The sequence below is a fragment of the Seriola dumerili genome, unplaced genomic scaffold (genome assembly GCF_002260705.1).
Source record: "Seriola dumerili isolate Sdu_G_001 unplaced genomic scaffold, Sdu_1.0 BDQW01000302.1, whole genome shotgun sequence".
NCBI lineage: Eukaryota > Metazoa > Chordata > Actinopteri > Carangiformes > Carangidae > Seriola > Seriola dumerili.
Genome location: NW_019174557.1, coordinates 61,028 through 85,789, shown reverse-complemented (window position 1 = coordinate 85,789; position 24,762 = coordinate 61,028). Strand labels below are relative to the sequence as shown.

The following is a 24,762-nucleotide window of genomic DNA, read 5'->3' as shown; positions in this document are numbered from 1 at the left end:
CCTTATGCATGTATTGGAATTGAGAACTGATTTTAAAAAATGCCCTCTATCCGCCTCCTACATTTTGAGCTGAACACCATACTCTGTGGCTTATGCTCCACACTCTGCTGCTGCTCGGTGCTTAGCTCTCCATTTGCTACAGTGACCTGGTTATACTGCAGCCTTATCTCACCTCTTCCCTCACCTGATTACCCAGTGGTGGAGTCGCCTTTCCTCCTCAATACAGCAAAGTCTGGCTTCAGATGGATGAACTCCTGTGCTCGGTTTCATAACAGAATCTGTAGTATGTGGTGTAGTTATGGCCTTTTCAAACTTGCAGCAGCTCCAGCCTCCCATACAGCTTGTCTTTGGATGCAGTGAGTGGTGACAGGTAAAGCTAAATCATATTTATTGATCAATATGCAAGAGAGATTATAACGCAGTTGTGGCCAAAGTTGCAATATATGCACATAATAATTGTCGATTCCTTTAGGGAGTGGAATTTTTTCTTTGAAAGGATGCCAGAAGACACTAGCTTTGAGAGCTGTAAGGGCCTCACATCTAAACTCATGTAGTCTCAAGAAAACTACAAAGTCATATGTTCATTCTAAAACGATGGATGCCGGTGTTTTCATCTCTGCGATCTGTAACTTTCCACATTGTCAAATTGCAGATGTTATTTTTCTACTTTGTTGTATTCAGTTGCTGATGCAAAGAAACATTATTTCAGTTTCACTGGTTTATAACAGTTGAAACAACAAAACAAACATAAACTTGTTTTACTTGTTTGTTGTTGCATGTACTAGGGAATATCACTGACTAGGTGATGACACACAGGTGGCGGACACATGAAAAAATGTGATCAATGTACAACATGAACATTTTCTCTTTTTTTATCTTAATTTGTCCCTTTCTTTGTTTGTTACCCTGTTTGTATGTCTGTCAGGTGTTAGTCTCTCTTGTCCCTGCACTGATAAGGGAAAATAGGAGAGAGTAAGTACTTAAAAAGATCCACCAGGTGACGCCCTTCTGCTATTTACTGCCTGGAACAAGAGGTGTAATAATCAGAGGCGCAGTGATTAAAGAAATACATCCAGCAGTAGGCCGACTAATGAGAAAATGTATTGAATGAGTACTCTTATAATATAATATATAAATATATTTAAAAAATAAAATCCTGCATTTCAGGCATCACCTAAAACAGTACATCTTATTGTTGCAATGAATTTCTACGAGGTTGGACTGTGATTTGTTTTGTTAAAATAATAATGCACACTTGTGTATTTAATGAGTGTCGATGATGGGGGGTGGGAAGTGGGGGGGGGGGCGGTGGTGGTGGTATTGACCACGAAAAAATCTGTTTCCTCTTTTACGATATGTTGTTTATTCAGTCGTTCTAACAGTACAGTATATAATATCTTGTTTATTTTGAATGATTAGTTTTCGATGAATGCTTTTCTTTTGTTATAATGCACTAGTATAATATGACCCACATAGAGAATTGTCGTACGTGATGACGCTTCCCAAGGATTAACTGTCGACATCAGACAAATCGAACAAGAACCGGAAGCGCAGCGTGAGAAGGAAAATGAGATGTTTTGTGTGCATGAAGTTTGTTAGCTATCGTTAACTTCTATTATCTTTGAAGAAACCAGATAAAGCGGCGATTTCTTGAACGAAGCATCTTCCCTCTGGTCTATATCCTCTGAAATTACGCAGTCCTCCCGGACAAAACCCGTCACTTTCTCTGAGAACAGGAAAAAAGTGTCAGGTAACAACGTTCAGTAAATCGGAACGCTAATGCTAACGTTACTAACAAGTGTCAGACGTTTGCTAACTTACGTTGGTATCCAATTATACGAAGTAGTAAAGCAACATTTGATGAAATGAGATAACGTTAGTTATTTTGGAAAGGTTTACATTATCACAAAAAGCAACAACGCCAGGCTAACCTAGAACCATGCCGACTGACAAGGTACTTGTAATCTGACTGGTAAACGAGCTAGGCGATGTCAATTTTAGCTAACTTGGCTGTTATTTTCCTCTCAGATGTTATTATATTGGTGCGAGAGAGCTCATCATTCATGTTCATACCATGTCCACACACTTTAGCCGCTGGGATCAACATCAGCAGTTAAGCTATGGAAAACCTCTCGCTTAATATCAAATTGATTTATGCTGGTTCCCCTAAAGGCCTACGGTCATTGATTGTCGGTGGGTCATGTCTTGCAGAGGAGCCCTGTGTGTCAACATTCAGACCTTTGTTGTTATTACTATTGTAAATTATATTTAGATGGTGCTTATTCCTAATAAATGAAATGAAATCAAAAAGTGACCCACAGAAACCTTAGAGCCAGGTACTGTAACACCAGAATAGAAGTACAGGTTGGTTTCTGGTTCTCTGTGGAAATGATGAGGCTGCCATGTGTCGTCTGCTAGGTGCACTTGCTTGATGAAGGTGATAGGGAACATATTCAATGCGCAGGGGGTAGAGATGAAGGTGTCAGCCGGGTCTCTGCAGCACATTGTTACTACAGATTCCCCAAACCAGGTTAACACAGCTATTGTTACAGTGTGATACCCGCTTCTGTACCAATATGCAACAGTTCACTCTCCTAATTATATGTAGTTTTGTGAAACGTGCCTTAACTTGCTAGGCTATGTTTGAAGAGATGCGGTCATCTGTGATAGATGACTTGAAAAGTTACACAAACATCTCAGTCTGAAGGAAGCTTTGTTGAATTGTCTTTTGTTATGTCTTTATCAAATTGTTGCTGTTTTTGATTTTATTTTGTGCTCTGTCTGCCAGGATGGACCCAGCTCTACTGAGGGAGAGGGAACTGTTCAAGAAAAGAGCTCTGTCCACTCCAGCTGTAGAGAAGAGACAAGCATCCTCAGACTCTGGATCACACAAGAAGAAGAAGCCCAAAGTTGACAAGGAGAGCTCCTCAGGGTCCAAAGGCGTTGGTAAGTGAAGCAGATTATTTTAAAAATGTATTATAATGTGTTTAGTTGTAGCAGTGAATGGCTTCTTTCTGGTGTTGTAAGAGGGCTATATATAGACGGAAGCCATGGTACTGCTAACATAATGCATCTTTGTAACACTGATTCTGGTGCCCATCACCACCGTACTTTTCACATCAACAGCTGATACTGTCTTATTATATCATTATACTGGCTAAAGCAATGCCATTTTAATTCCTATTAAAACTGTCATATTATTTTCATAATTTTAGTAGCTCCTCCAAACAAGTAAGGTTTGCTTCGATATGCCCCCCCCCCCCCGCACACACCTTTAAATGATCAGAGCATAGCTTGAAAGTAAAAATGATATGATGGGACACACAAAAATAGTTGTTTGTGATATAAATTTGACATGTTACATGTCATTGGATGTAGTTGGATTTTGAGCAGTGGCCTCTTGTCACCTGGCATTTCATGTAAGTTTGTAACCTCATAAACTGATCTCTCAGTATAATCACAGACCGCCCGCTACTTCTTTAGCAGAAAAAAAGAAACTGGTACATAATTAAGTGACAATTTATTAGGCATTTTGTGGTAAGGCATATGAAATTATACATTGTGCTCAATATGACATGATAAAATACATCACTGTGCAGCAACAAAGTGTAATTTGTCATCTAATAATAATAATGCAATGCTTAACATGTTGACGGCACTGGCACAAAATTTACTAAAGAACAGAGAAACACAGGCTTTGTCCAAAGCAACGATGAAGTCCAACCAAACTTGATCAGTTTCTTTGTTGCCTAGCAGGCCCTTTTGGGAAACAACAACATTTTCTGTCTGTGTACAACATTTTACCATGTCTCATAGAAACTCATTTGTACGTGCAGTACTCACAGGGCAAATGTCGCTGAGCAAGAGAACCTGTTTTTTAAACTCACTCATATTGAGGCTGAGTGGTGTTTTTAATTTTAACATGTTTTGGCCATGCAACGTTATACTCCATCAAAGAAAACAAAGGAAAAAAAGTCCCACCTCAGTGTAATCCATTCTGCCACAGCCTTCATTTTTAAGTGTTGTCAGTGTTGTGTATTTTTTATTTTTTTTTATTGGGCCGCACTACTAATACTATTTCTACTGAGGTGCTCTCTCTCTTTATCTCCTGATTATGTCAGGTGTAAAATATGGCTTACATGGTCTGCCCTCTGTGTTAAGTGGTAGTGAATCTGGATTGTGTGAAGATTCCTTTGTAACTGAAGCGGTAATTAGACTCACTCCAAATCAGTGAAAAACTGCCCCCTTCTTCTTTACATTGTTCCGTTACCTTATCTTGTCTCTTCCCTCCACATCCACCAAACTGTGAGCAATTGAACTACTATTACGCAGTTTTAGACGTCCATTCCTCAGGGGGTCAGTGCCGTAATATTGCCCAACTTAGCAATGACACCCGAATTCCTGCTATTCCTTTTCTTCATCATTGCTGCCTCTATACCACCTCAGTGTGGGATTCTGGCTCCTTGCAAATGCTGGTCATGAGCTTACTGCAGCTTCCCGGCCCCTCCTCCTGTAGCTGGTGATGTGTCTTCCCTTTGGCACAACACCCACAGTCCAGTAACTCATAGAGCACGGCCAAGGCAGCCAGAGACAGGACAGTGAGGATGAAGAGCAGAAGGATGACGAAGCACGCCACATTCCAGCCGTCATGGAATGGGTACACTTCCTGGACCTGCAAGGAGACAAGGGGGAGAGAGACCGCCCCTGGGTGCCATGGGAGATTACTTGGGTGTATAGTGGTAGTGATGTTGGCCATGATTTCTCCTTGGAAGCAACAAAAACAGGGAGAAAGACAGATTGTTAATGCCTGTGCCTGTGGTTCTGGGCTTCACTGCTAGGTGATGACAGCAAATTAGAGAGTGATGGTTGTAGTACTTGTTTCCATGGTGAGAGAAGGATTAAAGAACCACTCTTTAGGCCATAATATTTAGGATCGTCTTTCTTTTGAATGTGATGTAATATTTTTAACCTGATATAATGGGCTGTGTGGTGCCAAAATTTTAGATGCATTGGCCCCTAAAATCAATAAATATTTAAAACAAAACATGTGCACTGCTAATGTGCTGTTTGAAAAGGACACAGTCTCACTAGAGACCACAGACAGAATGGGAAGGCCATTTCCTCTCTTAAAACCATCAGGGTTTCTTTTAGGTAATTTGCTGTAATGTGATTATAGTACTATATATATATACATATCATGTAGTAATTTGATAAACTGCAGTGTCAGTATGTACACAACATAAACCCTAGCCTACATCTTTCAGTACAGAAAGGACTCTTACCTAAATAAAAAGACACTGTTATTAAAGCAAAGTGTTATGTTGCTGAAGAGCACAAACCCTACTGAGGCCATCTGCTCAGAACCAAAATAAGACTTAAAAGCCTGGTTGGCAAGGATGGGTGCACAGCAAAATGTTGCATCTAAGCTTGGTTTGCAACTCTTAGGTCACAACACTTGACAGAATGTTGTAGTGAAGGAATTGCAATAAAATAATGAAGGTAAAAGATGTGCAGGGTGCATATTGTCAGGGTATTTGTCTTTCTTCGGCTATCCTTTCACATTTTCAGCCAATGCCTACCATTTTAAATCCTCAGGGAACAGCATGCCAGTATCTCTGTGTGTCCCCCCCACATACAGAAACACACATATACACACACACACACACGTATACATACATGTTTTAAAGACACACTTGTATGCACCCCCTGCCTTCCGCACACACACACAAACACACACACACAGTCACAATCACAATCACAGACATCACCTACAGAGATCAAGGCAGCTGACCCAGATTATTTGAGTCAACCACTGAAAGGCGTTGCGGGAGAGGGGCATAAGTGCTTCTTTTTACAGTAGAATAATCCTGTCTTTTTTTGTGCATTTCTTCCTACGATCGTACAACTTTAACTGGGCTTACTGTGTGTCAAAGGATAGATTTGTGGCAACCTAGTACAGCTATGTGTGAGAGTGTATTTTAGTGCACTTTGACAGAGATAGGTGAATGCTCCTTGTGTGATTGTAATTTGGTTTTCCATGTTACCTGAAACTGTAATGTGATAGAACCCGCTGTTGCAGTGGCGTCAGTTGTCTCAAGAGATCACACATTTCACCTCAGAACCAAAGTGCCTAAGTTATAGTCTTGCACTGGTTCCCTTACTCAGCATGATATGTCCTCAATAATGTGGGAAAGGCACCTATAAATTGGAGGTTTGTGTGTGGTTAGGGTTGGAGTTAAGGTTACCTTTTGTTCCAAAAGATTACTAACAATCATTGCCCTGAAAAATACAGGTGACCATGTCAGTTCATTTCGGTGGGATTGTTTCATCATTGAAGCTGTTGTGGTGTATTTATTTTTTGGCAACAATTTTTGTTGAAATTTTTAGGTACAAGTTTGGTTTGATTGTGTCTCAATACAGTGTAATACATGTGTTTTATTGTAAAGTTAGTTGAGCCTCTGTTCAAGTTGAAAATTGGCATATTTCACCCTTCTTTGGATGCTGACAAAATGCTTACACTGTGACTGGTATAATCCACACAGCAGCTGGTATCTCACCCTAAATGAGCCCCGCCCCGGCTGAGCTCTTAAAGGTGTTGTAGGACTATGATATTGCTCTCTGGCTAAACAGTGGTTGTCTCTCACTAAACACACAAACACACAGACACACTTAGACACTGGTAGTGCCCCTGGTTGACTCCTCAAAGCTGTTCGTCGCTCACTGATTTATCTTCAGAGCCGTAGTTTGCACCGAGTTCTGAGGCATTTCCACAAACATAGCCCGACATGATGCACACGAGTACACACATAGACCTAGAAACCCACGCAGAGTTTCTGATGCTTGAAATTTAAGTGGCACGAGTGCAGACACATCCATGTTTATTTAATCCATTGCGTGTCTGTGTTTCATTCTTGGCCTTAATATTAAAATTGCTATGTAATGATCTCATCTTAATTGATGTTTTAGTATGAATTCCATTTCCCATACATAGTTGTCATTTGTTGGTTTGCATTTTTAGATTTTTCTAATGCATAAGGAATTGGCTACAGGAATAGATCTGCTGCATTAAAGATGTATGATTTACCAAGTAAATGCTGGATTACTCAGAAAACCCCTCATACTCATAGCTGCACATTTAGACCAATAACAGCCTGCAGCCTGTAGCTTAAATTCATACTGTGGATTGTTATGATCTGTTGATGTATAATATGCACACATTTTTCTGAGGATGCTATTCTGAAAAATATGCAGACTCACCTTTGTCTGGCTCAGTCCTGTAGAAGATGCAAGTCAACAGATGCACTCTCCTCTTTTTTTTTTTTTTTTTTGGTGCTCCACCTATCGCTCTGTCTTCCACTCTCTCCCTCCTCCGCGTTCACTCCTCGACCTGTTTTCCTCCTTAGCACTCTCATGCACTTCCAGCCGTTGCTCGTGCACTCGCTCGCTCCCTCCGCCACTCCTTGCAGCTCTTCATGTCTCAGCTGAACGGCACGGGCTTCTGTCCATCATTGGCTCTTTTCTTTTAGCCCTGCCTCTGCACCGTTCGTTAACCGGCCTGTCACAATTTCGCTGTCCTGCCCACAGTGCAGCTCACAGCGACAGAAGCTCCCGCCTACAGCATGAATCATTCATGAATCACTGTCTGTTTTCAGCTTTGATAGGCGAGTGCTGAGCCCAGACCTCAGACAGTCTCTGGGGGGGCGGGGGGGGGGGCAGCATTATTGAACTCCCAACAGAGAATAGGACCAGCTGGCCGGATTTCAAATCACTCTTATCAAATTACGCTCATATGATGCTTCAGCAGTATCTTTAGAATAATTTTGTTACATTGCAGGATAAGGCAGGTGATATTTTATGTTTTTCGTTTTGTCAACAAACCCCCCTGAAAAGACCAAAACCAACAATAAATTGATCCAACTAACAAGATGTGTAACCAAAGCCTGTTCCTAGCTTGTTCCTCTGTACAGTTGAGCTCCAATAGAAACACATCAGTGGTCCACATTGTTGTTTTAGGTGACACCTTCCTTCTTTACCATGAACACATAAACATGGACAATGTATCTTATTTTGAGTAAATTCCACATACACCTTCCTGCTGATTTGAAATTACTTTTTTTTTTTTTAAGTATATATTTGTGACCCGTTTTAAAGAAATGCAGCTTCAGTAGGAATGGTGCCACAGAATATGAATAAGAAAAATGTAGAATAATGGATAGTTACCTCATGAAAATGTTGATTGCTGATTTGATAGCACTTACACAAGCTGGTGAGAAAATCGTGTGTAATTGATTTTGTTTTGTTTTTTAAACAGTTTTTTAACAAAGGTCTTTTCACTAACACCTGTGCTATCTGTCTGTCCATAAAAGTCCACTGATGTCAGCCTTTATAATACATAATGTGATATTTAAACAATTCACCCAAACTGTTCTTTTTTTCCACAGAGTCTAGTAATGGAAACTTTAACATCAAGACGAGCTCTGGGTACAAATTTGGCTGTCTGGCCAAGATAGTCAATTATATGAAGGTAAGCCTCTGTAAAAGATTTGTCGTTCACACAAAAGGAACTTTCTTTAGTAATTTAGATGCGATTGTATTAATCTTTGAGGTTTTGTAGACATTTCAGTCTCATGGACATTGTTCCCCTCCAAGTTGATTTAAGTTCTCACAATAGCATCCATTTAATTGCTAGAATTTAAGCATGTTGTCATCTCCATCAAAGCTCCATAAAACCTTGACTTGTTGTCTATTGTGTCAACTGAGTGAGTCAGCTGTGTACACTGTGTAACATTTGGTCCCCGGTCTTTCTTTGGTATGTAAACAGCTTGTTTATCGTGCTGTGGCTCTGCAGAGAGGCAGGCAGGCCTTGTCACACTTGCCGTCTGACTCAGCCCTCGCTGCAGAACTCATACTCAACTTGACAGATTTTCTTTGAATGTGTGCCTTTTGGTGCCATCTGTTGAATAGTTAAAACCGTGTTCAATGCCCTGACAGTTGGATGAGAGGCGCAAAATCACTGTAGACACTGGGCTAAAACGCTGTCAGAGGTGTAGGATTAAGAATTGCTTACATTTTAAAATAAGCTCTGAGGAAGATTTTATGCTGTTGTTGACTCTGTATGTGTCTTTTCTATATTTAAATCCATGTGCTTCTCTGTCCTTAACTCTCAGACAAGGCATCAGAATGGTGACACACACTTCTTGACCTTAGAAGAGATTCTGGATGAGACCAAACTTCTTGACATCAGCATGAAACAGAAACAATGGCTCATGACGGAGGTGTGTTTGTGTCTCTTTTGTATTATACAACATTTTATTTATCATCAGCAGTACACTTGTCCTTGTCCTACACCATCACACTGACCTATTTTACACCTGAAATCCACAAAAAATACTTGATTTCCTGCAGTCACTTGTAGGCTGACGTGAGCCACTGGCAACAATTTTTCTATAACGACATCCTGTATGTTGCAAAAGGAGGAAGCCTCTGAGTAGCAACTGAGTGATCATGCTGATAGCACGACATGAAGTTACTTCTGTTAATAGCAACTACATGATCTGAATAAAATATTGGAACAACTGTAGCTGAAAATTGGCTTAAAGTGTGTTCAAATGATTATTTATGTCTGAGCCGTATAAATATAAGATGTAATTTTTTTTATCTATTTAGTTTATTTTTAACGGGTAAGAAAATTAAATTAATACTTTTACACATCTCCTAGCTGGTCTACTACTTAACTAGAGACTTCAAACTTGAAATTTATTACTGCACATCTCCCTGCAATTGTCAGGCCTTGGTCAGCAACCCAAAAATTGAGGTACGTGATGGGACATATGGCTTCAAGCCCAAGTACAACCTGAAGGACAAGAAAGCCTTATTGAGGCTGCTGGACAAACACGACCAGCTGGGCCTGGGAGGAGTGCTGCTGGACGATGTAGAGGAGGGGCTGCCCAACTCAGCCAAGGCCATTAAGGTAACATAATAAATACAATTTAAGCATATGCATGTATGCAAAGATGTCACCTAATACATACTGTTCATTATGTTGATTCGTGAAAGGGATGTGCATTTCTGTGCAACACCCAAACACTGTGGTAAGTAAACAGTAAAGCTGTATTGACAGAGAAATGAGCTCTCATGTGATCATTCACAGGCTTTAGGAGATCAGATCATCTTCGTGACAAGACCAGACAAGAAAAAGATCCTGTTCTACAATGACAAACACTGCCAGTTTGCGGTAGATGAAGGTGAGAATTAGTCAGCTTTTACTAAACTTTTACCAGCTCATTTACCAAGCACATTTTGATACTAATTTTAGCCATTTCCTCCAGGCCTCTACTTGGTTTAGTTTGTGTTATTTCACGTGTTTGGTCAAAATCATGAAATAATTGGATGTCTAGCTCATTGATCATTCCTGTTTCAAAAACCTTTTTTCTCTAAATTGCAGAATTTCAGAAACTGTGGAGGGGCGTTCCCGTCGATTCCATGGATGAAGAGAAGATTGACGAGTATCTGAAGAAACAAGGCATCTCCTCCATGCAAGAAACAGGACCAAAGAAAGTGGTCAGTGTCTTTTGGTCTCCAGTGCTTGATTTTTGTTCTAACTTCCCAAATGTAAATAAAAATTGCCTGATTTATTTCCCTAAAATTAAAGGCTTTTAACATTTTAACACTGAATACTGATATTTGTTCTTAGTTAATTACGGATTATCATAATCAGTGCTGATTGCGTTTCTGTGCCCCCTGCAGTTACCAGTTCAAAAGAGGAAGAAGCAAGGTGGGCAGAGGAAGAGACACTTCAAGACTCACAACAACCATTTGGCGGGAGTACTGGAGGATTATTCAGATGGCGTTCCTGTAAAGAAGTGAAGTCCCTTCCCATCACTGCTACATGCCCTCAGAGGAGCTTTGTAGAATCTGTAAATCAGAAATGGCTGTAGATGGAGACTCTGGCCACACTACAAGACTTTTCATGGGTGTCTGTTATGTCAAACAAACTAGCTTCTTTTCCTTTCTTTGAACTCCTTTCAGTGATCCGTGGTCTTGTATTACATGGAGTGAATACAACCTGTGTTGTGGAATCCTTTTCAGTTTGTTTATTGATCAGTGATGACTGAAGGACACTGGAGGAAAAGGGTATTGAGACCATTAAGAGCAGTGAATGCTTTTACAAAGACTGTCATCCTTAAAAGGGGCGCAGCAGCCTGACTGTTAAAGGTAATGAGTTTAAGTGTGTACATACTTTTTTCTTCATTTCACTTGATATATTACAAAGGGGTGTGTGTGGAAGGGTTTATTTGAGAGGGCAGCAGTCCTCATCTGATGGCAACCTTCCATCCTTTTTATTAGGAATTGCAGAAGACATGTTTGTGTTGTGCAGTGCATCACATTGACGTCTCTCATCCAGCATGAAACATCTTGGACATTACTTCCTGTGAAACTTCAAAAATATTTAAATTGTTTTACTTTGCAGCACCATGTCATAATGGTTTAAAATACTAGAATTTTTTGAACTTATTTTAATAAATTACACTGTTACAGGATACTGCCTTGTTGCTTGAGTTGATTTACATGCACTGCAGTGGCAACAATTCTTCTATACCTGTTTATTGCCAAAAGTATTTAAGAAAATAAAATGTGTCATTTAATGTTGGTCTGTTCCTCCATCTGGAGTCACACTGAAAACATTCTATGAATCATGTGTGTTCTTACTGAAATATTAGAACCTTGTGATGAAATTACTGATGACTGCTGTGATCAAACATTAGTACAAGGTGCACACCATCAGCGTTTTTGAAGTTATTTAATTAATCATAGAAAACAGTACATCAGCACAGCGTGAGAAAGATGAAATGCTTAATCATCTGTTGCTGTTAAGAGTAGCAAATAGTAATCAGTAAGTGAGAAAAATTACTGAAGCAAGGTATTATATAATTATATACATTCATGCTTCCCTCCAACGAGATCTAATTACATATGGGTTTGCAAGCCATTAATAATTCAACTTAGAAACTATGAAGCTAAATTTTAGCTAGTAGTGTGGCCTGCTTTGATTGTTTTCTTTAAATGGTGGTAGTTTGGCAAAATCTTCATCAGAAAGTCGAGCTGAAGAGTCTGGGGCTGTAAAGACAACAAAACAAACATGTATTAACTAATAATATGTAAAATACGTAAAAGTGGTGTTTTTCACGATGCTTTCAGCTTTAGACATTTGGCAGTTGGGCATATCTGAAAATCATGTATCCACTTAAAACCACTGTATATCCGAAAAACTAAGATTAGTAGGTTTTCCCTGAACAGGTTGAGCAGACTATGGAAGAAAATGCCCAATGGAAATTTAAAAACGGCAATGCTGTAACATGAATTATGGTACAGTCTGTTAAACTAATGGTGCCCAGAGTCCCACTGTTCTTCCTTACATGTTGATTTATGCAGTAATATACAAAATGTCATAGGACCAGCTAGAATATAAACATGGAGTTTTTATTGCATACTATTTAAGTTAGTGGAAGGCTGTAAAAACATGAGGCCTGGCATGTTTTAGCTTCAATTTATGCTTTTGTGTAGTAGTTCACACAGTGTGCTTTTGTATACAGCATGGTTAACAACCATTACTTTTAGTATTTATATATGTAGGGCCTTTCAGACATAAACACGACTGAGTGTGTAACCATTCACAGAAAGTGTAGCAAGTGTAGTTCAGCGAGGGTAGTTTTATAGTCATGTACAGTATGTACTTGCTAGCAGTCACATTTAAAGTAGGCATATTTAGTTAATCAGGTGTTATGTCTCTTCAACTCATACATAGAGCTTTAAGTAACAATTTGCTTAAAAAACAATAAAATGAGTGCATTAAAATGAATATGGATCAGTTTGACAAAAGAGCTAAATCTGACTCATGGACACTAAAACAAATGTACAAATGGCATAAGAGGTGGATGGACTAGTACTAAAACCTTCACAATCGCAATACAATCTACTAAAACACCACAAACTAAAGCCTCCATTAACCACAGAGTTAAATCAACACCTCTCAGACACAAACCTACATTTCAGTGGTCCATCTGTGAGCACAAATTGTAATGGAAAATGCTTTGGTTTTAAAGTTGCAATGCTAATCATAAGCCTAGGGAACCCATTTACACCCCCAAAACACCACCCAGACGCGTGTGTCCATACCTGTGGTCTCTCTGTCTGAACCCGTCTCATACACCCAGAGCCATAGATGACCGTGTTCTCAGGTATGACCTCACAGGTGTTGACCTGACAGAAGGCTCCAATGATACAGCCACTGGTGAGGATCACATTCCTGCCAACGTCAGCTAGAAGACAACATAGATGATATTTGATACAGCTAGTGACTGCTTTCATCTAAATGCTCCAACCTTCTCTGCAGATGTGGGTTTCACTTCTCCATACAAATACACACTGAAAGCCACACAAAGATGCAAATATCCTACCTTTAGATTCTATCACATTGTTGTCCCCAATCTTCAGGGCTTGTGATACTGTGAATTGTCCATTAAGGAAAAATTTAAGAATCAACAGATTGTTAAAACATGAAATCACTTGACTTACAGAATAAGACGGGTCGACTAGTAAAAAGGATACCACAGCCAACTTCAAATACATTGTTGATGCCAATGGTCATTGTCTTTGGTTCCACTTCAGAATCTGGGGTGATGTTTTCTGGGTAACTGCAGAGTAGAACAAATAAGTTTGTAGTTATCAAGATACAGGTAAGGACTGGATTACAAAAAAGACATGTCACATGCACAGATGGGTAAGACAGTGATCTTCAGGAATCAGGAAACTTGCATTACCTATTGATAATCAGAGCTTGCTCCTCGATCAAATTCCCCTCTCCAATCACTATTGGTCCTGCTTCTGCAATAATACGAGCTTTTGGGTGGACCACTGTTCTGGGGCCTGAGTCAACAGAGAGAGTATAAAAGGTATTTTTGGTTCACACACCTGCTTAAAGTAAATCTGCAGAAATCATTGAATGTCTGATCGGCTTAGAGGTAAAAGAAAAAAAAGAAAACAAGGTTTCTCAACTCAGTAATGTTTACTGGCCAGTGATGAAAAGCGACACATCTTACCTATGGTGACATCTCCTTTGATTTCACTTTCAACACAAACTACGGCTCCAGCGGCTATTTTGACACTGCACAAAAAGAGAAAAACAGCAAGAAAAAAGTGTGGAGATGTTAGCTTACGTTGCTAGCTAGCCACTTCGATAAGCCGTCTAAACTACCTACGTGGTTACTTCAATGTGGCTATTTAGTCTTAATTTTACTTTTAATATTTAACGACACGATTAAACGTCGTTTACTGGTTAATATTTATATTACCTTTTCTGAGCATTTTGTTTGTCTGCCATTGTAAATAGATGAAGTCCTATGGGAGGCGCCGGCGATTCACTCGATCATCGATTTGGAATCCTTGCTATTATAGCATATGCGCATGCGTCATTCGATAAGTTAAAAAGAGATGGCATTTATGACTCCAGCACGGTTTAACACTGGTTAGGAGCAGTTCTGTTAATTTGAAAAAATTACCCAGTGTGTAATGATCAGGAAGAGACACAGATGTGAACTAGTTAATATAACCTATGGATTGGTTGAAAAAGATACGTTACCATAGCAACAAACAGTGTATCCTACATTTATGACTCCAGCACTCCATACAGTAATGATTAAGTTCCATTATAACGTTATCTTTAGTTGTATCCTTAAAATGTAATTTCGTGATCCCAGAGATGTCTGTTTGTTTTGCCAGGAAACACAAAATGCTTGGCGAAAAAACGTGTAAATCCAACATTCCTGTAAACGCAATGGCTGCGGAGTAAACAGTAAGGAAATTTTCAATTTAAACGTTGGTTTTGTGTCAGGCGAACAGTTTTATCTGTCTGGACAGACATGAGCCATTAGTGTGAGAAACGAATGTGAGTGAGTTCACAACTGTGACCAACGTTTCATAGCAACAGAATGTGTAGACACCTGCAAAAAAGGTTTACTACGATTTCTGGGGTCTTATTAAACAACCAAAAAAATAAGCATCAGTATAGTGGTATTGATCCACAGGTAGTGGGATCAATACCTGTTGAGGGCAACGACCGGGTAGCGTTAATAATGTACTTTGTCCCTTCTCGCTTCCATTACAATGTCAAAACAAGGAAGGGTCGGAAGTAGAATATATTATGGAAAAAGGGACACGAAAGAAAAACTCAAAAGGCACATCTTCAATAGAGGGGCTGAAGCACGCAAGGCAGGAAGAAATGACACAGCCAGAGAAATATATGTTTTCCCTTGCTGCCATTGCTCTGGTTGTAGCCGTTTGCGTGGCACCACTGACAGCTGAAATATCTACATGTAAGTACACAGCACTGTTGACAAGTGAAAACTAACAGCAAGATAGTGTTAGATAGTTAGCATCCTAGGTAGTTACCTAATGTCAAGAAAATACTTGCATCACCACCTGTATTTGTTTAAATTACATACCAGCAATGAATGTGGCTTTTGTCAACCATCTGAAGATTCACCACTATAGATATGTTATTTAGGGTTTAGGTTTAAGATTCTACTCTTAAGCCTAATGCATGTTAGCTCGGAGCTAACTGTAGATTAGCACTGGAGGACATAGTTCGCAGTCCAAGAATGAGCTCCAGTCATTTAAACTTCCCTCTTGGGGGGGTATTTTGCGGATTAATTCAGCATGTGACCATTGGGCTCTGCAGCCATAACTTCAGCCCTCTCACATGCTTTCCTCTTCAAGGCAGCAACGGCTAGCTGTAGCTTATAGTTATACTGGACAGTTTCTTCCACTCTGGCTAACCATCTAGCTACCACGCACTTCGGTATGGTGTAACTTTCTTGTCCATAACGATAACAAGGAACCATTGATTTGAGGTAAGTTACTGAAAGTTGATTGCACAGCTGCTGTCTTTACGATGGCGTTAAAAAGTAAAGCCTTTAGGGTATTATTATCTCTGGCTTGTACAATACCTATGTCAATATGGAGTTAAGAAAGATGGGATTATTTTACGCGTGTGCATTTGGTTCATATACATACCAGTGCAAATGCATAGTAACACAATGTTATGGGTTTGTGATTATTGAAATAATATTCATAATGTCTGTGGCTTAGCAGTTGGGTGTGGTCAGCTACAGAAACATTGTAAGCTCTAGCATCTTCTGCATGTTTTCTCTTGAATGAATTTGCTAATGGATTTCGACTGATCAGCAAAATGTGCACTGCTGTTCCTTTTTCCAGCTGGCTTTTCATCTCATAAACACAGTGTCCTAAAGATGGATGAGGCAGTTTTGACAGTCAACAATGATCTGGACAGTGAGGTGGTGGTTTTCTGGATGTCAGAGCGCTGCTACCAGGTAGGCTCACACGCACCAAATATTCTCCTTCAGTTGACTCTTTGGATATGAGGATGATGATGTTCTGATGTGGACCCATGTTTCCTTGTGTGCTAGTGTTTGTACCAACAGCTAGGGGTGGTACCTGCAGCGCAGAGTCCTGGCCAGCCCGGTTCAGTTGACTTTGTTGTAAGCACACAGCATGAAATTACACTACAGCTCAACAGCACTCCTGTTAACCTGGAGTTGTGCACGTAAGTTCAATAACACAGAACTGGGCATATATTAGAATGTGCAAAGGACAAATGTGTCAGAATATTACAATGCAGTTCTCTCTGTAAGTGTCATATGTATATATACTGCTCCCACTGGTTGGGATATATGTGGACATATGTCCATACATATGTCCCAACTGTACCTTGTATCCCATGTATCCCATATATCCCAACCAGTGGGAGCTGTCTCTGACAGCTTAACTAAACAGACCTAAATATAACATTTCTTATTATTATATGTACCTAAATAAACTTTTTTAGTGGGACAGGATTTGGAGATAAGGTCTTACATGGCAGTACTCCCTTGTGTACATGATATAAATTAATATTACATTTGAGGGTATTTCAGTTCCACTTCACATTTGAGATGCTGTGGCACATTTAGTCTATCTAGAGTGTGGTGTGTCAACTAGCCATCCTGTTACGAAAACATTGTTGAATTACAATCTACATACATACATACATACATAGATACATAAAACTAAAGATCCATGGAATGACTATGTGCTTATATGTTGATCCGTTTGGCTGGTTTGCTATGTGGTTAGCATATTGTCTTTAATTCCCAGAATTCCATTCCACTTTGGGGAGCATGGAAACTACTCTTTGTGGGTGAAAAATCTAAATGACTCCTCAGTGGTCAACTGCTCTGTAGTGAATGATGCAGACCCCATCAACAGCTACATACGTGAGTCTCACACATAAACGCATTGATAAGCTTGTGTGACATGAACGTATGTCATGTCATACTGTTTTGATGCTATTTTCACCTCTCCCACTCTGTACCAAGTACACACTACATCTTATTAATGTCCCGCTATTTCCACAGCGATATTGGTAGCTTTTCTTATCTTTGCTGGACTGGCCGTGGTGTCTGCCATTGGAAGAACATTATTAGGGTAATCTAATTTTATGTTTCATTCCTCTCTATTTATGCAATAAATTCCCAAGTACAGCTGAAATGAGTTTTGAACTGATTAGAAAATCTACACAGTACATATACAAACAAAATCAATCTAATGATAAATTAAATAAATGATAGCCTAATTTCATTAGATTTGAATAATTTGTGATACTTGTTGTGGTGCTGTGTCATAATCATAATCTTCTCTGTTTTTTATGTCCTGACTGTGCCTTGTATCTTGAGCTTGTGGTTATTATAGAATAACTCCTAACCTGGTTGATTATTTTTGTTGTTCAGGCTTGATGTAGTGAAAGGTATCCTCTTCCGAATTAGTGGCTCCATGGAGACAGAAAGGCTCATCAACTCTGTGAGTGTTCCTATGTAGGGAAATTTTAATTACACCAAAACAAGTAAACAATTTGCAGCTTAATTATTAAGGATTGACTAATATACCAGATATTTTGGTATATTTTTAAATGAGTGATGCCCTGATACACTGTATATTTTTATTTTGTATTGTAGAGCAGTTCGAAAGTTTGTTTTGGAAAATGTGACGTTTGTATTATAATATAAAATATTTTAGATAATATATGCCGCATCTATTTATTTTGCAATGTACATCACTTGGCTTTCTTGGGCTGTTCATGCTTAAAAATTTTATGTTTTTAGTGGAGAGGTTTAGTAGCTCTTTTAAATGGTGGCTTCACTTCTCTTTCAAATCAAAGATGTTTAATCGTAGCTGAAAATCAGTTACAGGATGCTTATGTCTAGAAATGTTTTTCAATCATCTTCAAACCCTCAATGTAAAGGTATTAACCGGTATGCATGACTGTGTGCAGAAGTGTGTATGCTTCCAATAATAATATATTAATTTTACTTTCATCATCCAGGAACTGGGCTCCCCTGGCAGGACGGTGACATCCGTTACTGACAACATCCTCCCTCCTCCACCCAACCCCAGCAAGAGGCTGCGATCTCTGGACACATTCAGAGGGTATCCCATCCCCACTTACCCCTGCACTTCATCTTGCTCAAAGAAATATATAATCTGAATTACCACTTGGTCTGTTATTGGGTTAGACTATATCATGTGATTCTAACTGGAGTGTGACCTTTTAGCAGCTGACACTGGAAATGTCAGTTATTAATGAGCCCCAACTAATAATAATAACATGGCTCCATTGTTTTAAAGTTAAAGTTCTTGTTCCAAGGGATGAACCATTATCTCTATTTCTGTAATCTCTTGCCTGGAGGGCTCAGTGTCTTTCAATAATGTTACATTTTCTCTGTCTCCTGTCAGTGTCTCCTTAGTCATTATGGTGTTTGTGAACTATGGAGGGGGGCGATACTGGTTCTTTAGACACACAAGCTGGAATGGTGAGACCCAACGGGTTCTACTTTTATTGTTTTTTTTCCATGTCACTCATTATTCATAGATCTTGGTTTTGCAATTGATTTTGAAGCCTGTCTTTCCTATTTGTCTCCTTACAGGTCTTACTGTTGCAGATCTAGTCTTTCCTTGGTAAGCTCAGTTCAAAATGTCTACAGTTTGTATAGCATTTCTTAGTTCTGCAGATTAATTTATCCCAGTCTAGAATTGGAGAAGTCAAGAATTGTAAAACTAATGCTCATATTTTGAACAAACCTCACCTCATTTTCTCCTCACTTCCCCTTTTTGTCTGATTTTCTCTCAATTTGTGTTTCCCTCTTCCACCAGGTTTGTGTTTATAATGGGGACATCCATTGCGCTGTCAGTCAACTCCCTGCTGCGTGCAGGCTTGACTCGCTGCGCACTGCTGAGGAAAGTTGTGTGGAGGAGCCTGCAGCTCTTCATTATCGGTGTCTTCATTATCAACCCAAACTACTGCCAGGGACCATGTGAGTATAAACACACTTCTTTATGTTGGCTTCAATATCTCAAACCATTCATATGGATTATTATTCGACCGTGTTCTTTAATAGTAATCCAAACTGTGGGCGTATGTGGTTATTTCTTACTTTCTTTACTCCTTTTGTGGGTTTCTGCCTGCCGTTGTTCTCAGTACTCACACTCCATCCTCATCCACTCTACAGTATCTTGGGACAACCTGCGCATCCCAGGTGTGTTGCAGCGTCTGGCCTGGTCGTACCTGGTTGTAGCCAGCCTGGATCTGTTGGTGGCGAGAGGTCACCTTGACATCCTTACAACGGTCAGCCAACAGCTTCTTTTTATCCTCATTCTGTCTTTAAATTTCTATTTAGAAATTTGAGTTCAATATACTAATATACTCTAGTATATTAGTCAAATGTCTATAACTTCTGTGGCTACATAAAAGCACAAATTCATTCTGATGTTCTGAATGCAATCTCTGGTTTATTTACTGTGATAAATGTGCTTATGCTAAATGTATTTTGAAGGACACATGTCTCTGTTTTCTAGGGTGCTTGGTGGTCTCCTGGCCTTGACATCTTGCTGTACTGGCCAGCTTGGCTGTGTGTGCTTCTCTTAGAAAGCATCTGGCTATTCCTCACTTTCCAACTTCCTGTACCAGATTGCCCAACGTGAGTTGAGCAGGGCATGTTTGTGTGTCTTTTTGACCCATGTAATATGGAGAATGCGGTTTTGTCCACTTCTGATGAGTATTTGTGTCATGTGTCTTCTGTCTTTACTATGTGTCTATGTGTTTCTATCATGAAGTGAAATTTAATCACAGTTCCGTCTGATTATCATGCTTTGCTTTACTAGTGTCTGTCACTAACTGATTTCTGACACTGACAAATGTTAAGAAGTTGATACTGACTTTTTTGTCTCCTGTAATTACTGTAATTTTTACTTAGTTTCTTTTACTCACCAATGATGAAACTAGATTGAAATTAACATTCAAGTCTGTATATAGTTTTTCTTTTATCGTAAAGGAATTGATAAAAAATATTAACAAGTGAGTTAATAAGGAGAATCAAAACTGAAATCAGAGCTGATAAAATTAATTCCAAATCCCCATTCAAACTCGTATTTATTTTGAAACTGTAACCTTGCTCTTAATAGTCCTCATCCTACATTAGTAATACTGACCTCACCTCACTCTTCTGAATAGAGGCTATCTGGGTCCAGGTGGGATCGGGGACATGGGTCTATATGCCAACTGCACCGGTGGAGCAGCTGGTTTCATTGACCGTTGGCTGCTGGGAGAAAACCACATCTACCAGACTCCCTCGTCACGGGTTAGTGAACAGCAAAACAACCCAAACATACCAGCGGCAGACACTTTCAGTCTTTTTATAACTTGGGATTTTAAGCTTGAGCTTACATATCAGGTTTCTTTCTCACAGGTCAACAAACACTTTCTAACCCCAACCATGCTGACATGACAGGTGATGCAAGGGTAAACTGTGTACTAGAACTTTAGGGTAATTTACAAAAATCCACTTCTGTTTCCTTTTTAATTAAGGTGATTTTTGCAACGCACATGCCATATGATCCAGAAGGTGTTCTTGGCAGCATCAACTCTGTCCTCATGGCTTTTCTTGGATTACAGGTTTGAATTATATGAATTGAGGAATTCATTTTCTCTTTCTCTTTTTCTCTTGCTTCTATGCATATTTCTGATGTCAAAATTAATAATAATATAGCTCATTGGAAAACCAAAGGGAATCAAATTTTGATTTTAATTGTTGTATTTCCACAGGCAGGAAAAATAATCTTACACTACAGAGAACTCCACAGGAGTATAATGTCAAGGTTTCTTATATGGGGTCTCTTATTGGTAAGCACATGAACTTGTTATGTATGTTGTACTTCTACAGTATGTACACACTTTTATATCAGTTTTTTGCTACTTGTGAGTGTACTAAATGACTCATTGCATTACAAAGTAGTGTCTCAGTCACAATGTTTTGACTTTTCCTAAAAACATTCATTTTCAAGAGCATTTCCCCTTTTTGATTAAATAATCTCTTGTAACACACAGGGTGCCATATCAGCACTTCTGACCAAGTGTTCCACAGACCAGGGCTTCATTCCTGTCAACAAAAACCTATGGTAAAGTTTGCTTTTAAGCACTTTCAGATGGAACAAGATTTGCTCAGCAATTCCTTTTTTTTTTTTTTTTTTTTATAAAACGCAGTTTTTGACTGAATATTTGGAGAAATTCCTCACTTCATATTTACATGTATGAACACAATGTCCATCCAGGTTCCATATTTGCATTTCATTCTTAGCCAGCCATCTCCCTACTCCCAAATATTGAACACAAATATCTCATCAGAAGTCTAAAAGTGTAACTATGTTAAATTTTGAGCACAAGGCCAAGCTGGACACGCAGCCATGCCAGTGCATTGCTCAGCACAGTCAGCACAGTTGTTAACCTTTAGCACCAGCCACTGCGAAGAAATGTGCTTTAAAATATAGGTGCGGAGTTGTTGTGTGTTGTATGAAAGTAGTTTTGTGGAGTTTCAACAGAGAAAAATTCTCATCTCCAGATAAACAAAAATTTCCCAGTCCTCCTGGGATAGCCTTGAGAGATACATTTTTGCTGTAAAAGACACATTTAACCACTCGGCATGTTTCTGTCTGTTTGACTCTTAGGTCTCTGTCCTATGTGACAACACTGGCTTGTTTTGCCTTTGTGCTGCTAGTTCTGGTCTACTACACGGTGGATGTAAAGAAGTGGTGGTCTGGAGCACCTTTCTACTACCCTGGTGAGCACTATTATTAGACACAAAGAGCCGGATTAGTGGACAATTTTAGGAATGTGAATTTTTGACCTTTAAACCAAATTCTTACCAAAGCAAGCTTTGATTGTCCAAAATGAATACAGTTTCTAATTGAGTTGGTAAGAATGTAGAGATCAGGGTTTTGTGGATAAGTACTCAAATATCAGTACTTGTAAGTCCACAAAATAACTGAACTGGCATGATCTGTCTTTTAGGGTACTGAAAAATGAAATATACCAAATGTACCAACTGTAGATTCTGTCTGAATGTTTCTGTAATCATCATGACCTTTGCTCTACTCTCACCCCTGTGTGTAATTACAGGTATGAACTCCATCCTTGTGTATGTGGGCCATGAAGTGTTTGAAGAGTACTTCCCCTTCCGTTGGCGCATGGCCAACAGCCAATCCCACGCTGAACACCTCACCCAGAACCTCGTGGCTACTTCCTGTTGGGTGGTTATCTCCTATGTGCTCTACAGAAAGAAAATTTTCTGGAAAATTTAGAAGTGGGGCCTCTAAATTATGGGGCATTCAGACAAATAATAGCAGAAGACATTGTTTACATCAGAATTGCTGGAGTTATAATGTGAGTTATAATGTGAGAACAGAAAATAGGAGGCTGATATATTTTGTCAAAACTATGATGGTTCGCTGTCTCTGAACATATAAGGGTTTCTTCTTTAAAACAGCACTCTTTTTTTTTTTTTTTTTTTTTTTTTTTTTTTTTTTAATTCTCAGTCAGTAAGTTATAGGACCATAAATGTTTTAAGACTCCCAAAGATCTTCAGATATGAAGCAGCTGATCTCTGCCAAATATCTTAACTGACTCAGGAAGAACTTGTCCAAGAATAGTACTTAGAAAAGAATTTGAGAACTATAAAGACTGACATTGTTAAACTACTGTTTGACTAAGTGTTGTAGATACAGGTTTCATTCCTCATCTTGTGTCCCAGACTACAGCAGCAGGGTGTCACAGTAGTGGTTTAACAAGCTCTTGTTGACTTCCCCTTGGGAGAATCCCTGCTACAGCTGTTACTCTGAAAGCTGAAGTGGGTTTTTGTGAGACTGACTTTTCAAGTGCAGAAGGAGACAGCAAAATGATGTATGTTCTTAAAAAAAGACTACCAAGAATGCATTCATCATTTCCACTGCACAACAGAAGGTGGAAGTGATATTTAAAGAAAAGAGAAACAGTGTGTAGTGGTTTTAAAATAATAACGCCCAGCATCTATTAGCATTTATTATTGTGAGTTAGTAGGCCAACTCAAGTGCAAGTGTTTTCCATTTGCAATCCCCAACCCCACTCCTTCATTTATCAAGGGACCAGTGGTGTGATATGTGATGCTGCGTGTTAACAAGTGATGAGGGGGAGTGAAGGAGGGCTTGTCAGTTGACCCACTGAAGGTTGCTTGTCTTGCATTTTGGTTAAGTGCATGTGTATACTGCCCTTTTTACTCAACTACACATGCCCAGTTTTATGTTTGCATTGACAAAAATGATTTGTCTTTCTCTTGCCAAAAGTCTGCTATATTTGAGTAGCCATTTTTCCACATTATGTTAAATGTGTCGTGAATTTCCAGAAAGAAAATCTACTGTATGTACATGTGCAGGAGTTAAATTTTGAGATTTGAAAATACATCATACACTCAGATGTAAGATTAGTAGGCACACCTAGCTAAAACTATTGCAGTCTAATACAATAGGCCTGATATATGATATGAATTTGGGGGGGGGGGGACTGCAGCCTCCAGCCTCCAAAATGACCATAAAGTTACATCAGCACCTCCCTAAAACAGTTTAAAGCAGTTTCAATACAAACTGAACTTTATAACCATCATGAAGGGGAGATTTATTGCAGGACTGTTGTATTGCACTTAATTAGTTTTAACCTATAAACTGGGTATATATTTGATGATGTGCCCTATTCTGCAATTGGCAGTTAATATAACTTGTAACATTTATGGATTTATGGATTTTGGAAAACGATATGGTCAATATGAATCTAAATGCTGCGAGCGACCTTTGAATAATTGCTAATCTAGTATTGTCTTTTCTTGATGGAATTCATTTTTTCAAACTTTTATACAATTATTTCTTTTATATTCACCATTTGAAAATGAAGTAAGTTTATGTAATAAATCTTATTCCAAAGAATTTTCTGCTGTTGTTTGAGGCTTTGAGGTTTTATTGTAATGCTGTTCTAATGTGGTCACATTGTAATATCTCTAAGAATAACAATTATTCGTCTCATAAAGGTCATGTGAAGAAATGATATAAGACTATGTATTCCCAGTATTACAGCTCATGTTATACCTATTTATCTTCAAGCTGCACTTTCTGTCTCTTCAACGTAGGGAGGTGTAGTTTGCTTTATTGCTCAATAAGGCGTGGGAATCGAGTTACAGTGTAACTGACTTCTGAAAGAAAGCAAGTTGTGAGGGTGCCTCTTCATCTCGCGATATAATTGGTCCACCTTTATTCATGTCTATTGTGAGAGTTTTTCCGCTCTCGCGCGGCTTTGTA

At 39.1% G+C, this 24,762-nt stretch overlaps 4 protein-coding genes across 5 annotated transcripts; 2 read left to right on the top strand and 2 right to left on the bottom strand.

Moving 5' to 3' along the window:
* The first annotated feature begins 1,529 nt into the window (after window positions 1-1,529).
* Window positions 1,530-11,594, top strand: gtf2e2 (general transcription factor IIE subunit 2). Its single transcript, XM_022758660.1, has 8 exons — window positions 1,530-1,750; window positions 2,789-2,946; window positions 8,442-8,524; window positions 9,168-9,275; window positions 9,788-9,970; window positions 10,151-10,244; window positions 10,445-10,560; window positions 10,747-11,594. Exons 2-8 carry the CDS (start codon window positions 2,790-2,792, stop codon window positions 10,864-10,866), a joined length of 861 nt encoding a protein of 286 aa, XP_022614381.1. The 5' UTR covers window positions 1,530-1,750; window position 2,789; the 3' UTR covers window positions 10,867-11,594.
* Window positions 3,504-7,489, bottom strand: smim18 (small integral membrane protein 18). The gene is made up of 2 exons (XM_022758662.1): window positions 7,258-7,489; window positions 3,504-4,764 (listed from the first exon to the last, which is right to left on the bottom strand). The coding sequence occupies exon 2, from the start codon at window positions 4,754-4,756 to the stop codon at window positions 4,433-4,435; it is 324 nt and encodes a 107-aa protein (XP_022614383.1). The 5' UTR covers window positions 4,757-4,764; window positions 7,258-7,489; the 3' UTR covers window positions 3,504-4,432.
* Window positions 11,595-11,838: 244 nt separating the features above from the next.
* Window positions 11,839-14,435, bottom strand: LOC111231531 (dynactin subunit 6-like). The gene is made up of 7 exons (XM_022758661.1): window positions 14,352-14,435; window positions 14,100-14,164; window positions 13,821-13,926; window positions 13,609-13,694; window positions 13,458-13,505; window positions 13,177-13,319; window positions 11,839-12,117 (listed from the first exon to the last, which is right to left on the bottom strand). Exons 1-7 carry the CDS (start codon window positions 14,378-14,380, stop codon window positions 12,025-12,027), a joined length of 570 nt encoding a protein of 189 aa, XP_022614382.1. The 5' UTR covers window positions 14,381-14,435; the 3' UTR covers window positions 11,839-12,024.
* A 720-nt stretch (window positions 14,436-15,155) lies between these two features.
* Window positions 15,156-22,960, top strand: hgsnat (heparan-alpha-glucosaminide N-acetyltransferase). 2 transcript variants are annotated; one of them, XM_022758688.1, is made up of 18 exons: window positions 15,156-15,371; window positions 16,273-16,388; window positions 16,485-16,621; window positions 17,212-17,330; window positions 17,472-17,541; window positions 17,844-17,913; window positions 18,437-18,540; window positions 18,847-18,923; window positions 19,038-19,068; window positions 19,264-19,424; window positions 19,620-19,735; window positions 19,966-20,087; window positions 20,621-20,747; window positions 20,975-21,061; window positions 21,212-21,289; window positions 21,494-21,564; window positions 22,111-22,223; window positions 22,562-22,960. In XM_022758688.1, the coding sequence occupies exons 1-18, from the start codon at window positions 15,200-15,202 to the stop codon at window positions 22,741-22,743; spliced, it is 1,953 nt and encodes a 650-aa protein (XP_022614409.1). In that variant the 5' UTR covers window positions 15,156-15,199; the 3' UTR covers window positions 22,744-22,960. The 2 variants fall into 2 exon arrangements, with proteins under 2 accessions (XP_022614409.1, XP_022614410.1); XM_022758689.1 differs by lacking the exon at window positions 15,156-15,371 and adding an exon at window positions 15,773-15,908.
* Window positions 22,961-24,762: the final 1,802 nt, after the last annotated feature.